The sequence below is a fragment of the Procambarus clarkii genome, chromosome 61, assembly GCF_040958095.1.
Source record: "Procambarus clarkii isolate CNS0578487 chromosome 61, FALCON_Pclarkii_2.0, whole genome shotgun sequence".
In the NCBI taxonomy this organism is placed as follows: domain Eukaryota; kingdom Metazoa; phylum Arthropoda; class Malacostraca; order Decapoda; family Cambaridae; genus Procambarus; species Procambarus clarkii.
Window position 1 is genome coordinate 15,543,324 of NC_091210.1, and position 16,448 is coordinate 15,559,771.

General features: G+C 40.4%; 1 protein-coding gene across 10 annotated transcripts in view; it reads right to left on the bottom strand.

Moving 5' to 3' along the window:
- Window positions 1-16,448, bottom strand: part of LOC123774367 (nuclear pore complex protein Nup98-Nup96) — a 53,986-nt gene that overhangs the window by 30,504 nt on the left and 7,034 nt on the right. For 9 of the 10 annotated variants that reach the window (XM_045768557.2, XM_045768546.2, XM_045768552.2 and 6 more), the window contains 13 exons: window positions 15,104-15,263; window positions 13,683-13,899; window positions 11,571-11,732; window positions 10,257-10,390; window positions 9,139-9,367; window positions 8,515-8,774; window positions 7,371-7,605; window positions 6,515-6,724; window positions 4,933-5,070; window positions 4,631-4,772; window positions 2,957-3,251; window positions 1,566-1,827; window positions 61-323 (listed from right to left, as the gene is read on the bottom strand). In XM_045768557.2, the coding sequence (XP_045624513.2) occupies window positions 61-323; window positions 1,566-1,827; window positions 2,957-3,251; window positions 4,631-4,772; window positions 4,933-5,070; window positions 6,515-6,724; window positions 7,371-7,605; window positions 8,515-8,774; window positions 9,139-9,367; window positions 10,257-10,390; window positions 11,571-11,732; window positions 13,683-13,899; window positions 15,104-15,241 (2,685 nt within the window). In that variant the 5' untranslated portion in view covers window positions 15,242-15,263. The remainder of the gene's footprint in view (window positions 1-60; window positions 324-1,565; window positions 1,828-2,956; window positions 3,252-4,630; window positions 4,773-4,932; window positions 5,071-6,514; window positions 6,725-7,370; window positions 7,606-8,514; window positions 8,775-9,138; window positions 9,368-10,256; window positions 10,391-11,570; window positions 11,733-13,682; window positions 13,900-15,103; window positions 15,264-16,448) is intronic. The other variant, XM_045768556.2, reaches the window with a different exon arrangement.

Sequence of the window (16,448 nt, forward strand, 5' to 3'; positions counted from 1 at the left end):
TGTCCTCCGATTCCCGAATCCCATGAACCCAAAATATTTAAATTGACAAATCATACTTACAACAGCAGGTTTGTTAAGTTCCTGACCCTGACCAGGTTTCTGAGTGCCCTCAGGATACACCTCTATCTGCTTCCTCAAGATGAACACCACAGCATCCAAGTCAATGCTAGCTATGTCCGTCACGCCTAGGAAGCACACGTTGCCATAGCCATATCTTCCCACAGTGAAGTTCTCCACCAGACATCTTCCTTCGGAGTCGACCATCTCTCCGAGATCATCCAAGGAGGGAAGCGTGTAGTATCCGGAGCGAGTTAACTTGACACCTGTAAACAGAGACAAAGAGAGCACATTACCCTGCTCTCGTTAACATTATTGTATCCTTATCCCGCTTTCAAGGTTAGGACTTCAGCTAAAAGAAGATAAGAGAAGAATATGTAGTAAGGGTTAATTAAAATTCCAGTTAGCCAATCACCATGCCTTCAGAAATAAACATGGAAAATACATGCCACCAACCACCTGCAAACATTTCACAGCAATATTTCCTCTTCGTAAGGACATGTATCAAATAGCCATGTATAAACATGGCAAACATTTCCTCACTCCATACGTCAGGCTGCGAGCAGCCGCGTCCAACAGCCTGGTTGATCAGTCCGGCAACCAGGAGGCCTGGTCGACGACCGGGCCGCGGGGACGCTAAGCCCTGGAAGCACCTCAAGGTCAAGGTAACCTCCTAATACCTCCACAGACTCATTCTCTCCCACCTCTCATGATCTCACATCAACATACTATTCACCACTACTACCGGCGTGGAGGAGGCCTGGTCGACTACCGGACCGCAGTGACACTAAGCCCCGGAAGCACCTCAAGGTAACCTCAAGGTAACCTCAAGGTAAGGTGTGAACAAACAGTCTCAAAACACTATTTAATCCTACGATTCATCAACTTCTGCACTAGGCATCACTCCATATTTTTATCATTCCTTATTCTATTCTACTACTTTAGTTAATGCTTAATTAAATGATGCCAAACCTTTTTGTATTAACCTGAGATAGGCAGAAACCTTTGGAAAAAAACATCCTGCATGAAGCAAACCCTTTAAAATAAAACTATATTCAGGGAATAAGGATTCAAGGCTTATTCCCCGCTCTCATATTTACCTAATGCAGTTACATTAATACTGAACATACAACAAAAAATATAATATACAAATAATACTAGTTATGTACCAATTCCCATATCATAAAAAAATTATATCAGATCAGATCAAACAGTATTCATTGAATTGATATATATTTAACAAAGCATCTTGGAATACATCAATGTATCATTTAAAATTACATATATCAGGTCAGGTTAGAGTATTAGTGTCAGATTATAATGTATTGCATTCTAATAGATCAAGAATACAAATATGCAGAAAGTTGTGCCCAATGAGATGCATATTATCTCTACGATGTTTTAAATGCATTACGCAGGTAGAAGAGATGTTAAAATGAGATATGTTCAATCAACTATTATAATCATCTAGCTTAACAGCGTTGGGACTTGCAAAAGTGCTCACTCACCAGCAGGATGTGGTTTATCGGAAGACCTATTAATGATCTCAGGAAGGTCTTCTTCATCTACAGAATTGAAGAGGGAAACATTATTCTCCTTGTTGGCCTCTGCATCCAGGTCAGTTTTATCGTGGTCAACTAAATCATCTGCGTCCGGATGGTCATCAGCGGGCTCCGTGACCTTCAAGTGGTTCACATTGAGGTCCACCAGTGTGTCGTTCATCTGCCCATGTTTGTCAACCAAATTAAGTCTCTTCACCTTGCTTCGACCCTGTCAAGGAAAATGATACCTCATTACATATTTTTCATTAGGGCATTAAATATTAAAGAATGGCAATATTTTGTATCAAAATGCAAACAGCTGAAAGATTTAAAAACAAAAGGATCTATGGTCCATTTTGCATCAAAACTCAAGAGAAACTATTCATAATGCTCACACTGTTTCAAATTCTCCATTTAGAGGAATCTTGCACTTTTATAAACGTACTAATGTATGAGGTAAGGTATTTATGTGGAGAAAGCACTAAGCCAATATGACTATACTGTATAGCACTTGGAAGGGACATGAGGACAAGTATCTGAGATAAAACAGAAGGAATGGTGCCCAATCCCTTGGTTCATCAGGCACTGAACGCTGACCAGCAAGAAGCGAGACTGTTGCTCTACCAATTACTCCAAGTGGTTGAGCACAATCTCTCACCATCAAGACAAAAGAAATGCAACACGTTAACAGCCCCTGTGAAGCTCTTGATATAAATAAAATGGTAAAAAATCAAATTCCACATATATACAGTATAAAAGAGTCCACAAGTGTAATAATCTCTCTAAGAGCAAACAGGAGAGCTCAGCAGTAAAAATCTATCCGATAAGAGACTGTTGCAGTGGCTGAAACCAGGAAAAGACGAACCCAAATCTTACACCAGCTTCAGATTTAGAGCTGTCAGTATAGGGTAGTTGCTTATTTACAGTCATCATGGGCCTAGATGCTATTTATCTATTCTCTATCTATCGTAGCCTCCTGGATATTAGCAGTACCCAGTTGTACTGATCTGAAACTTTAAATCAACTGCTTAACCTATCAATGTAAAGTCAAGTGACCCAAAGAAACAACCTGGCCAGAGCTGAAAAGCAAGGCCAGTCAGCTCTATCCAGACACCATTAAGGGTGACATGGTGATATGCAAGAAAACAAAAACCCACTTCTGAATAGTGAAGTGTGTCGGGTGTGGATTTGGGGAGCTGGCAAACAATTCCCAAGTCCCCCACCTGAAATTAAAACACCAGGAGAGGCAGGTGCATATTCCACAAGAGTATTTCCTCCCCAAGTGGAGCTTCATAGCTACCACCTGGAAATGGGACAAATGGAATCATCATAGACCGCAGAATAAAATTTAAACTAACCTTGATTATTTCTGGTGTCGGAGAATTATCGTGCGAGAGCGAACCACTAGTACGAAGCGTGGAATTGTCACCCAGGGAGCTGATAGGCGTGGTAAGAGGAGAGGGTGCATCACTACTTGAGTTGCCGTGCGCCCTCTCTGGCGTGCTGCCTAAAGAGGCGGAATCGGTTTTAACTCCTTTGAATACCTTAAGATTCAGTTTTCTGACACTGGGATATTTCTTGGGCTTTAGGAAATCTTCTGAACTTTCCTCGCTGGGGTCTTCTAGTCCTTTGAACAGCCAATGACGATCATTCCTGTGCGGAGAATAACTAAACAATTTTCACCATGAAATACACACAGGTTCATTATCTCCTAATCTTTGTAGTCATCTTCCACTTATAGCATAGACTCCCTCAGATCTTCAATCTACCTCCCTTTCCAATCTTCATCGTCAAAATCATTTGTATACACATTGCCGAAGGTTGTAAAGGTCTTCCAGCAGCAGTTTACAGTAGAGGTGGTGAGAGAGTGAAGGGGTGACATGGTATATGGATAGTGTGGGGCATTTAACAAAGAATATAAGAAATATCAGCAGACTGGGAAACATGGAGTAATAACAAAAATACAAATGAGAATTGGTCAAATAAGTGATGCCAGGTTTATTTTCCTGGGAAAATATGGGATGAACAAGGGGTGTTCTGGGGGTATGGGATGAACAAGGGATGTTCTGGGGGTATGGGATGAACAAGGGATGTTCTGGGGGTATGGGATGAACAAGGGATGTTCTGGGGGTATGGGATGAACAAGGGATGTTCTGGGGGTATGGAATGAACAAGGGTTGGTCTGGGGTATGGAATGAACAAGGGGTGTTCTGGGGGTATGGGATGAACAAGGGTTGGTCTGGGGTATGGGATGAACAAGGGTTGGTCTGGGGTATGGAATGAACAAGGGATGTTCTGGGGGTATGGGATGAACAAGGGATGTTCTGGGGGTATGGGATGAACAAGGGATGTTCTGGGGGTATGGGATGAACAAGGGATGTTCTGGGGGTATGGGATGAACAAGGGATGTTCTGGGGGTATGGGATGAACAAGGGATGTTCTGGGGGTATGGGATGAACAAGGGATGTTCTGGGGGTATGGGATGAACAAGGGATGTTCTGGGGGTATGGGATGAACAAGGGATGTTCTGGGGGTATGGGATGAACAAGGGATGTTCTGGGGGTATGGGATGAACAAGGGTTGGTCTGGGGTATGGGATGAACAAGGGGTGTTCTGGGACATGGGATGAACAAGGGTTGGTCTGGGACATGGGATGAACAAGGGTTGGTCTGGGCTATGGGATGAACAAGGGTTGGTCTGGGCTATGGGATGAACAAGGGGTGTTCTGGGACATGGGATGAACAAGAGTTGGTCTGGGCTATGGGATGAACAAGGAGTGTTCTGGGACATGGGATGAACAAGAGTTGGTCTGGGCTATGGGATGAACAAGGAGTGTTCTGGGACATGGGATGAAGAAGGGTTGGTCTGGGCTATGGGATGAACAAGGGGTGTTCTGGGTCATGGGATGAACATGGTAGCATGGTATACACGAATGGTAAGACACTACACGAGACTGATCCAAAATTATACAGTAATTTGAAAAAAATAGATAACCAAAAATGCCAGCAATGCCGAAGGGATATAAAACGTACCCTTGGTTGTTGGCCTTATTTATCGGCTTTGGCTTCGGTTTGTTTGAGACAAGCGATGGAGAGAGAACGTAAGTGGGCTTCAGACTGGAGCTAGGCAACTTGGAGCTGCCTTGATCATTACTTGATGTACTGCTGCTTCTATCTGTGGCATAAAAAGACAATTATTATACCTAAACTTTCCTCCTCCCCCTCTCTCTCTCCCTCCTATGTTTTTAACTTCCTTCTCCCTCACACCTCTTTCTCACTTCTTTTCTCTTACCCATTCTTCCCCTTCCACCTTCCTCTACTCCTCCCGCACGTACCTGACGATGAGGATGTCGTGCTGCCCAACGGGATGTCGAAAATTGGTTTCTCCGTCATTGCCTTCACCAGCTTGCCCAGATCAGTGTAGATACCTCCTCCAGCATTGCCCATCATATTTAGCTGAGGCATACCAAATGCTGAAAACATGATGAATTCTATATTTTAGTATATTCTAAAGCTAATGACTAATAAATCAGCCCGTCCTCCAAAGTTGTCACATCACGAAAATTATGAACTATTTTTGCCCTTACCTAATTTAACCTAACTGAGGACCCACGAATCAAAAATATGACAGCCAGTTAATTTTTGTTAGCTGCTATGATTTAGAACATATATTTTGGCTGTTATATCATACATCAAAATGTGGTGTACTATTCGAGAGGGCAGTTGAATAACGAGCCTTTAAAAGGCATAATAGGCTGAAAATAATCTCCACATCCTATCCCAAAAAATACAATATACTACATTTCTGAACTACGTACTTCAACCGCATCTGGGTTTAGACGATACCCTTGTACTCTACCAAATAGTTTATAGTTCTGATTTATGCCCCACCTAAACTCATTCATATACATGTCAAACCTATGCTTGAAACAATCAAGTGATCCCACATCTATTGTGTTACAAAATAATTTGCTCTATATTTGTTATATATTTATATAGGAAGGGAGTACCACCTCTGGCTGGAAGAAGGGGACCCTTAGCCTCGGAGGAAACCACACATAACGCATTAGAGATGTATAGATATATATTTATATCAGGGAAAACACCCCTGTTTCAAAACCAGTATTTACTTACAGGACCTACCAGTTTCAAGAGCAAGTAGTAAATACAGTATAATCTTTTATACCTGTTAAAATTTGGCATTTACATACTGCCAATCACAAAACAATTGAAGGGAAGGAACTATCAGGAGAAAGCGTCAATCAATTATGACTATAGAGCACTTAGAAGGGATCAGGATAAGGATTTGGGATGGAACGGAAGATTGAAATGAGTGAAATTTAACCTGCTTTTAAACTTCATGCATTATATCCCATCAATTAAAAATTAAACAGTGCAGAGTATCTCTAAGTAACAGACTTTATAATTGTTTTTCTCGGAGGCACAAAGGAAGTACATAAGAGTATAGCACACAACGAACTTACTTAATGTGCATAACAGCTGTGCTAAGTATATCCCTTTCCTAATAAATAAACATTTACAATTAAACAAACTTGAATGCTAATAATAATATATAATTATAATCTTGATTTACAAGAAGATACAATGGGTTTGTGAGATTACACAAGATTGGTATTACAACACACACACAGATCACACTAACGTGATGCATCAAATGAACAAATCCACAAGGGCCGTGACGAGGATTCGAACCTGCATCCAGGAGCATCCCAGACACTGCCTTAATCGACTGAGCTATGATTTGTTCATTGGTATTACAAGTGTGTAATATTTTGCAAGTATTACACACTTGCAAAGCCATTTACACACATAGCGTCTTGGGCAGTATTATAATATTATAATGTTAAGCACAATTTTGATTGAAAAGACACTTGGACATATAATGTTGCTACGTACCCGAGTTCGTGTTGAGGAGACCAGTGCCGGTCATGCCGACATTCGTGTTCACGCCACTGGGATTAAAGAGGCCAGTTCCGGTGTTTGTGCCCAGCGTTTGTCCCATGGTATTTGTGCTTCCAAACTGACCAAAGGAGATCGCACCACCAGGCTTTTGCTGATTGTTCGTCTGCCCAAAGAGACCCGTGCTCCCAAAACTAGAATTGTTGTCTGAAAAAGGTAAACAAATTTATCAGCAAATTAACTTCACATTTTCATTAAAAAATAATACTTAGCACTTGATGCCCTTTGTACTAATTTGCATTTTTTCATACTAAAATATTTTTTTTTTGGGGGGGGGGAAGGGGTTTGGCAAGATAAATTGATTTCAACTATGTTCAGATATCAGGGGGCTATTATTATTATAAAGCTTTTCATGATGTTTACAGCACTAGGCAGACAGCCACAGCACTCTGCCAATGTTTGGTCCCCTCTAAGCATCTTGAAATGACTTCTCGTGTTCCTTCACAAAATAAAAATAAACTCGTAGAATATGATTAATTTACAGGACAGTGACCAGGATTCTGATAACAGCAGCATTGTGGCTAGAATTAGCGATGTGCATCGTATGCTGGTATGAGGAATCTTGTCAAGCGAGGTACCATCGTTTGGAAGTGGTGTATGGAGGCCGCTATGCTGCTTAGACACACAATAACATTCATAACAGCTAAGTGTCTCATAAAAAAATGCAAGCCCTCTAGCCTTGATTATAACACTGAAGTCTAAACTCAAGACATTCACGTAAGGATTGATAGACTTATTTACACTACTTGATAAGAGTATTCAGATGAATTGCTTTTCAAATAAATTAACTTACTAAATCCAGAAAATATTCCTGTCTTATTCTGAGTATTCTGGGCCCCAAAGAGCCCCCCTCCTGCACTGGTGTTAGTGGCCTGGCCAAAAGGGGTTACAGCCGATGTGGTGCCGAAGCCTGTAGAAAGTGGTTGGGTTATGCCAGCTGGTTTACTGCCAAAGAGACCTCCACTTGTGTTCTGATTGGAGAGGAATCCTCCAGGTTTGTTCTGATTACCAAAAAGCCCTCCAGTATTCTGAAATAAAATGGCACAGTTAATAAAAAGGTACATAACACCAGTATCAGCTTATACATATTGAAACTATTACATACTGTGCATGTGGTGATATAGGATATGAAATCAGATGAAAATAGCGCGTTCCTAGGTTCTACTCACTGCGATAGTAGTGACAGTAATAGTAAAGCCGGCAGAACAAGAGGAATAAAAAGACTATTGCCAGCCAAGAAAAAAAAAACTGGCACCAAGATCCATGTCAGAGCCACCAAGACAAGGGAGTAAGGAAGAGCGGATTGCATTTTCTCGAGACAGAATAAAAAGCCTTTAACAGCATCCCCCTATAACAGATAAAAAAATTGAGAGGCAGGCAAGAATAACCGAGAAGGTACTAGACAAGGTAAGCAAATACCTGATAGAAAGGAAGCAGTCATAGTGTGAGGAAATGTAAGGATGGAGGAAGTTAGTAAGCAGTCATAAAAAGGACCCTCATGAACAAATATGAGGGATGAGGACCCTCATCTTATCCAGACCTTACCTTTTTACAGACCAAAACCTTATACATGTAATTGATCTACCCAAAGAGGCAAGATCTCACTTGACAATGTTTGCAAATAATGCAAAGCTAATGAGAAGAGTAATGCGTGCAGAAGATTGTACAATATTACACCAGGATCAATGGAAGCCAAAAGCTTGATTAGAGAAATGGTTATGGAGTTCAATCCAGGCAAGTGCAAAGTAATTCAGTTTGGGAGCGAGGATAAAAGGACAGAAGGATGATACATGATAAAAGCTAATGCAACAGTCAGAAAAAGCAAAGAGAAGAACCTGGAAGGAGCAGACACACAGTAATGCCAGATACATATAATAAAAGAGAGCAGCAAAATGTGCAGAATTGGCAAAAGTTAAAACCACTATCAGTAGCCGAACCTGCTGCTGAGTAGTCTGGCCTAACTGGAATCCACCGCCAAGGCCAAATCCCGACGTCTGCTGCTGCTGTGGTGTAGAGCCAAATAGGGACGGAGAAGTGGTAGCAGTACTGCCAAAATTAAACCCAGTGCTCTTTTGTTGCTGCTGCTGCTGCTGTGTGTTGAAGGAGAAGCTTGGGTTGGATGCTGTACTCGTTTGTCCAAAGGCAGGAGTTGTTGCAGTCGATCCAAAAAGGCTTCCACCAGTAGGTGTACCAAATCCTGTTAAAAAAAATAACAAGAAAATAATATAAATATTTAACCAGTTATGTTATAAAATTATTATATTACAAATTTATGGTCAAGAATAGTGTAAGTGAGAAACAAATATTTTAAGTGATTGGAGTAATATAGTAGGAAATATTGACTTAATAAAGTAAGGTCAAGCACTGGGGCATAAAGCCATTCAGCACTATGTTCCCAGAGGACATATGGCATTAAAACAATGATAGATAGAAAGAAACAGACAATAATTATGTTGTAAATCTCAAAATGTATTCTAGGTTTCTTACCCACCAATACAAAAGAACAAACCAAGAAAGAAACCAAATAGATAACGCAAAAAATGTAACTAATTAAAACAAACCAGTCGAAGTTCCACTACCAAAGAGTGTCTTATTCTCTGGAGGTTTGGTAGATGAAAATAGAGATGTGCCACTGGTGGTGCCGAAGAGCCCCGTGCCGCCGAGCTGAGGCTGCGCCGCTTGCTGCTGTGTCTGACCAAACCCAGGAATGGTTGTACCCTGACCAGGTCCCTTCCGATTGGCAAGATAGTCTTCAACACGTAATTCTTCTAGTGACTTGTTTTCATACTCCTGAGGATGAAACAAAATATATAAGGGTTTCCAACAAATTCATCCCAGGCATCAAAACTCATTTTTGCAGACCACGTGCAATTATTTAATAATAAAAAATTTGCAACAAAACATTTAATGCTGATTAGTTCACAACTCAATTTTAAAAATAGGTTACAGCCAAGGGTCAAGTGTACCACAATAAAATACAACTCCTTGTAAAAGATAAAATAATAACTTCAAAATACAGTACTAGCTCCACAGATGGTTCTTCAATGATTACAGATCAATGATGTTGGGATAAGTATAAAGTGAGCAGAGAATAAGTCACAATAACGTGGGTGACACAAATGACCCGACCCCCCACACATGCAATTCAATGAAAAGTGACACTGTTTTGGTCAATTCAGGAGGCTTATTAAGGTGCATACAGTGGCAGTTGTACTTAAACCATTAACAAAACAGACAATTATAAAGGGCATTCGGCTTTATGCCTTGCCTGTCTTCTGTACTGCCAAAGAAACCTCAGCACAGATGCTTTTATATATTTTGACATTAAGTATTATTAATAAACAACTTTGTCACAAGACACTTAACCTATGCATCGGAAAATAAAGATGGGGGCGACAACATTTCGGTCAGTCCTAGAACATAATCAAGCCGTGTCCAGGATGAACAAAACCATCGATGCTTCCTTTATTTTTAGACGTGACTTACTGTCTACAGACTGCCCTAAGTCAAGAACACAATTGACATAATTAATTTTTAGATAATGCCAGAAGAAGAAGAAGAGCAATTTGTAGAATGCGCAATGTAGCACAGACAACGACAGCCGAGAAGTCAGCAGCAGCATCAACAGAAACATACCTCGAGTACGTAACATTGTATCAGACACTGGTACAATACTTACTTTCATAGTAGAGATGACTTCAATTTTTGTGCGAATGCTTGTCGAGACCCCATTTCTGGTCATGGTGTCGCTGCCAGTTACCGGTTCATACTTGACTGTTGTACCACTCACACCACCGGTTCCACCGAAACCAACTAGAAAATTAAATCATGTATTAAAAAAATAATATCCCTTAGGACTATGTAAATAATAAATATTACTTACACCATTATACTAATAGTTCATTTACACCATTTATGGATCATGCCCCATATGAATTCAAAAATTATTATTATATTTATAAATACAACTTAAGGGGGTGGAGGGTGGATCCTGAGAAGTACTGGCAATGAACTTGAGATCTGTTTTACCAGTCAGGTTCTCCTGCTAGTTTTCAATCATATGATCAGTTGAAATATAAATTTGTGAAATTCGCCCACCGAAAGTGGAGGAAAATAAGGGTACGAATGTTAACTCCTTTAATCTGGCTCCACTCATGTTTTTAATCACTTTCATAGATGAATGAAACATTAGGACAGACAGACATAGCAAGCAATTTTTAGTCCCTTATTAAAAAATAATGCAATGTAAAAATGCCTTCTGAAGGCCTTTTCTCCAGTTGCAATGAATTGTGGTTTGGTGCCATATAGTTTGCCAAATTGAGGTTGCACTGTATATGGTCTCAAAAGGCTGGTTTTGTGTGCAGGATAAACATATCAATTGTGACACTAGCTCCCCATATATATATATATATCAATTGTGACACTAGCTCCTCATATATATGTCAGATGCTTAATTTAGGAACTATACTTGTGGTCGGTCTCAAGCCCATTGCCGATGCGACGATGTACATTAAATATTGTAACAAGCTCATCAAGACCGTAACTACCTTAGCTAAATGAATTGTGGGGTTCAGTCCCAGAGCCCATTATGTGCCTCTGTAAACCTTTCCACTACCGCCCACAAGATGGGTATGGGGGTGCATAATAAATTAACTAAACTATCTAAAATAAACTTTTAAAAGCTATACAGGAACTATTATGAATAATGGTTTTAAAAAATAATCATTAATCTATATGGATATCATACAGTAAAAACAATTGTATATATTTACCACCAGTGTTGCATACAGCAAAACAACTCTATACATATTGCCAGTGTCGTAAGCAGTAAAAACAAATGTATATATATATACATATTGCCAGTGCTGTAAGCAGTAAAAACAAATGTATATATATATACATATTGCCAGTGTCGTAAGCAGTAAAAACAAATGTATATATATACATACTGCCAGTGCAGTAGAGTAATAAACACTGTCAAGTTTAGACGTACCACCAGTGCTAAAGAGGCCCCCTCCAGTTGCAGGCTGTGTAGAGCTGAAGAGCCCGCCAGCAGTGCTGGTGCTGCTGGTGATAGTCTGACCAAAACCAAAGGGGCGATTCTGAGTGGACTGCTGCGCTCCAAAGGCACCAGTAGTGGTGCTTCCAAATAGACCTATGAGAGGACATTATATAAGTAGATACATTCATTTAACATGTATTTTGAAATAAAGTTCCCCATTACGAGAGGCACTTGGGTTGGTCCCCTGAGCCACACCATGTGACTCAAAATACATAGCACTATGTGACTCGGGCCCAATCGAGTCTAGGAATGATTTTAATGGTCTTATTCTGCAAGTTCAGGGGTAATGTAAAGCTACAACTACCCCCCCCCCCCTCACTGCAGTCACTGCATACACCTCACAGCAGCCGGTGTACACCTCATGGCTGCCACTGTGTACACTTCACTGCAGTCACTGTGTACACTTCACTGCAGTCACTGTGTACATCTCACTAAAGCCACCACGTACACCACGCTGAAGCCAGCACATACCCATCAGCATAACTACCATATGCACTTTAGAACACTGAATATCATCCTTATTAAAGGGCACCCCAACTATTCAATATATAAAATATATATTTTTTTTTTATCTGTAAAAAAAAAATATTTTTTTGGGTCTAAAAACAAATATTTTTATATTGTCACAGTAATCTCCCTAGGAAGATTAGACCTGCTCCATCATCACCTATTCTACCACACCACATCTACATATTCAAGAATTACAGCAAGAACATCATCTAGTGCTCAGACGTCTAGACAGTGGACTACTCTCCCCTACTCTCCAGTTCCCGTGACCCCCAGCACACCTGGTGGCGGCAAGCTGTCGCCACCGGCCAGCAACAAGCATTCTGCTAGTTTGTCTCTGCCGGCTCCCAGTTATCGTCACATCAGCGCCACCTACATTGGTCTAGTCCCATATAAATAGAAGCCGGCCAACCACCATCAGCAGAATACTCTCTCGTGCTCTACCTGCTGGACCTACCCTCACACTACCTTGCGTGGTAGTAGATGTACGCAGCCTGGCATATAGCATTTTCAGCACCATTTTATTTCATGTTCTCTAACGTAACGTTAAATTGTCTGTTTGATTGTTTTGTTTTGATTGTTTTGCACCCTGTAAGTAAGTCACGTTTTTAAGGAATGATTTTCAGTCTTGTTATTTATCAAAGTTAATTTTTCATATTAAAGTATTCAAATTTTTCATCTTCATATGTTTTATCCTGCATTTACTACACCGTGAAGAAGTCAACATAGTTTTATTTTAATTTGTTTTTACTTTTTTTTTGTTTATATGTTCGTGGCCTTCCATCTGCCCTAAGCCATCTCTTAGTGATTTTACCATAACAATATATAAGAATATTTTTATATTTAAAAATATATTTTTATATATAAAATTCCCTACTCAGCAAAGCTACATTGCTCTCCATCGACACACAAACTGCTTCAGCAGTAAAATCCTTGCATCATCTTGTCCTTAGGATTCAGACAAATCTAATGATTAATCAAATCTATATCATTAAACTTATCTACAGTACTTTGTGTAGTATACAGACTGTACCTGTAATATTTGTAAAAAATTTATGCTTGACCAATGTTTACAGTGTCTCAGTGAATTGCTCTATTCCATTAATGCATATTTTCACCAAGCAAATTTAGCCTAAATCGTTTCCCACTAAGATAACAACCCCACCGGTCAAGGGAGAGCCGGGAGCCGGTCGGCCGAGCGGACAGCACGCTGGACTTGTGATCCTGTGGTCCCGGGTTCGATCCCGGGCGCCGAAGAGAAACAATGGGCAGAGTTTCTTTCACCCTATGCCCCTGTTACCTAGCAGTAAATAGGTACCTGGGTTAGTCAGCTGTCACGGGCTGCTTCCTGGGGGTGGAGGCCTGGTCGAGGACCGGGCCGCGGGGACACTAAAGCCCCGAAATCATCTCAAGATAACTTCAAGATAACCACCAACATAAAATAATTATGAGAAATTGGACCTTAATTTCAACCATTTTGACATTGATCTGTTTTAGTGGAATTATAAATTACAGAGAATCATATACTGTACACACCAGTGCCAGTTGGTTGCTGAGTCTGGCCAAAGAGTCCTCCGCCACTAGTGCCAAAACCAGTACTCGGCTGACTGAAACTAGTCGAGGTTTGTGTGGGCTGTTGCTGTCCAAACAGTCCTCCGCTAGTCTGCTGTGGCTGTGTCCCAAACAGAGACGTACTGGAGGTTGGAGCAGCTCCAAATGGAGTCGTTGATGCTCCAAAGCTTGTTGTCTGTTGCTGTGGGAGAGAAAATAAACTATTAAAATCAAAGTGATATCATTATTGTCACCCATTCCCTGTTTTGCATTTTCATGGGGAGAGGCAGCATTAGCGTGGGAGGAACAGGAGGATGGTGGGTGACTAACATAGTGAATGAAGCAATCAACAAGTGAAGTGCACTCCAATGTGAAAGCCACCTACATCCAGAACTTCAAAGTAGATAAACAGAGCCTGAACATTCAGAGGTTTAACAAGTGCATCAGATGAGCATCTTATTTCTTCTCTAACTCTTAAATTTACTCTTGATACATGCTGATCACCAGTCTGCCATCATCCATTCATTGACCATGACCAATCCATCTTGGTACACTTTCCTTAATAGTGCAGTACCTGTACATTGATTACAACTTCCCTCATTTTAAATCCCAATTCTATCTAGTCTAAATTGTATATGCCAGTCAGAGTATCCACTCCTATGTCTCTAACTTGTGATTTTTACACTAACACGACCCCATGTCCCATGCATTCATGAGTGTTGTCACTGCCACTCACTGTCGTCACTGAATAGATGCAGCCCTTTGGGGGCATCTATTCCTCTCTCTTGATGTTTTCTAACCAGGGCTTTCCCTGCACCAGCCACTTTCCCTCCCTGACTTACCCTATCCTCAACTTTGACTATACAAATTACCCCTTCACCAGTCACCCATTCCAGGTATTTAAACTAACCAACACCTTTTAGGACTTCACCATATAGTCATACTGACTAAGCACTTTCGTTTTATAATTACCTTACCTTCTAGCACTTCACCATTACTAATGACCTGCCAACCCTCAACACTACCATAACTTGACTTCCGTATAGTGGTCTACATAACTCACAGTATACCTGGAATAGGTTTTGGGAGTTGTTCTACTCTCCAAGCCTGGCTTGGGACCTGGCTTGACTGTGGTAACTTGGTCCAACAGGCTGTTGCTTGGAACTGTATTAACAACATAGATGAAGCCTATATACAAGGTTTACACCCAGCTTCAATAATCCCACATTGCCCTCATATAACATTATCACACAGGCCATTAAATAAATAATAAATTACACCACTATTGTACTAATAATACAAAATCAAAAGAAAGTTACAGGAAACCTCTCAAAGCTGAAAACTACGCTGGAAGACTAAAAATATATAACCATGTATATATTTATATATGCGACTGTGAATCTTACCGTATTTCCAAAGGCTGAACGCCCAAATGTAGTAGCTCCGAATCCGGTAGTACCGGTTGTGGTGCTGGGGGTTCCAAACCCGGTGCCGAAAGTTGATGTGGTGCTACCAAACGGAGCAGCACGTTGTTGCCCAAACATCTTTTCCTATTGGTGAGGATTTCTGCAACATTAATAGCAGCAAATTGAAACAACCAGCCAACGGGTTCTTTTGGAACGTTCAGCCAACGTTCTATATACTATACATTGTATATATATAATGTATAGAGTATTTCAAAGTTATACATAGTTAACACCACCTTTGACACACGAGTACAACTTCGTAGAATGGAAAACTAAATAAATAAAGTGAGAAACAATGAAAATAAATCAACAAAATTATTGAAAGAAAAAATTTTACTTGATAATGATCTAAAACGGACTGAAATGTCATCGTTCTCTTATTTTCAAGTGTGGCTTAGTCTACAACAAAATTATTCCTGTAACACCCCCCCCCCCTCCCACCTCATTTCTACTAAAAACTTCCAACCTCTGCAGGCCCCTAGAGTTAAACCATAAGACGTACACACTTTACGAGTTGGATTTTCGTACTTCCAGAATGTTAAATGAAAAAATAATTTTTTCAGAATTTTATTTTGTACATTCGCAGGGGGTTAAAGAGGCCAATTGAAAGTCAAATGCCAATCAATAATTAAGTATTTAAATCTGTATTAACACACAGGATTTCTAGTTTCATATAAATAAACATTATTAACTAGCAGCTATGCAAACTAAACAGCTGTTTGCATAGCAACCCAAAGCAAGCATTCTATAATAGAGTAAAATCTGCAGAAACAGCCAAGCTTAAGCTCACTGAAGCTCTATACCGTAACTATATCTATCCTGTCATACGTCAGGCTGCAAGCAGCCGCGTCCAACAGCCTGTTTGATCAGTCCAGCAATCAGGAGGCCTGGTCGACAACCGGGCCGCGGGGACGCTAAGCCCCGGAAGCACCTCAAGGTAACCTCAAGGTAACCTCTTGGCTGCACAGACTCAACTTCGGAAAATATGGTAGGGTCGTCGCACACCTCATAATGTACTTCTAGTACATTATCAGGCTTGAGATAATGTACTTCTAGTACATTATCTCAAGCTTTTTTAACTACAGTACATGGCACACTACCAGTACTGTCAAAATCCTCAAAATGATTTACAAGTAACTTACCTGAAGTCAGTTTCAAGAGTTTACTCTTTGCCTAGCATGATCTAAAACTTGGCCTAGAAACGTTCTCAAATACCTAAATAAACATACTGTACATAAATAATATAAAACAAGAGAGAAAACAAGGAGAAAATACACAAATAAAA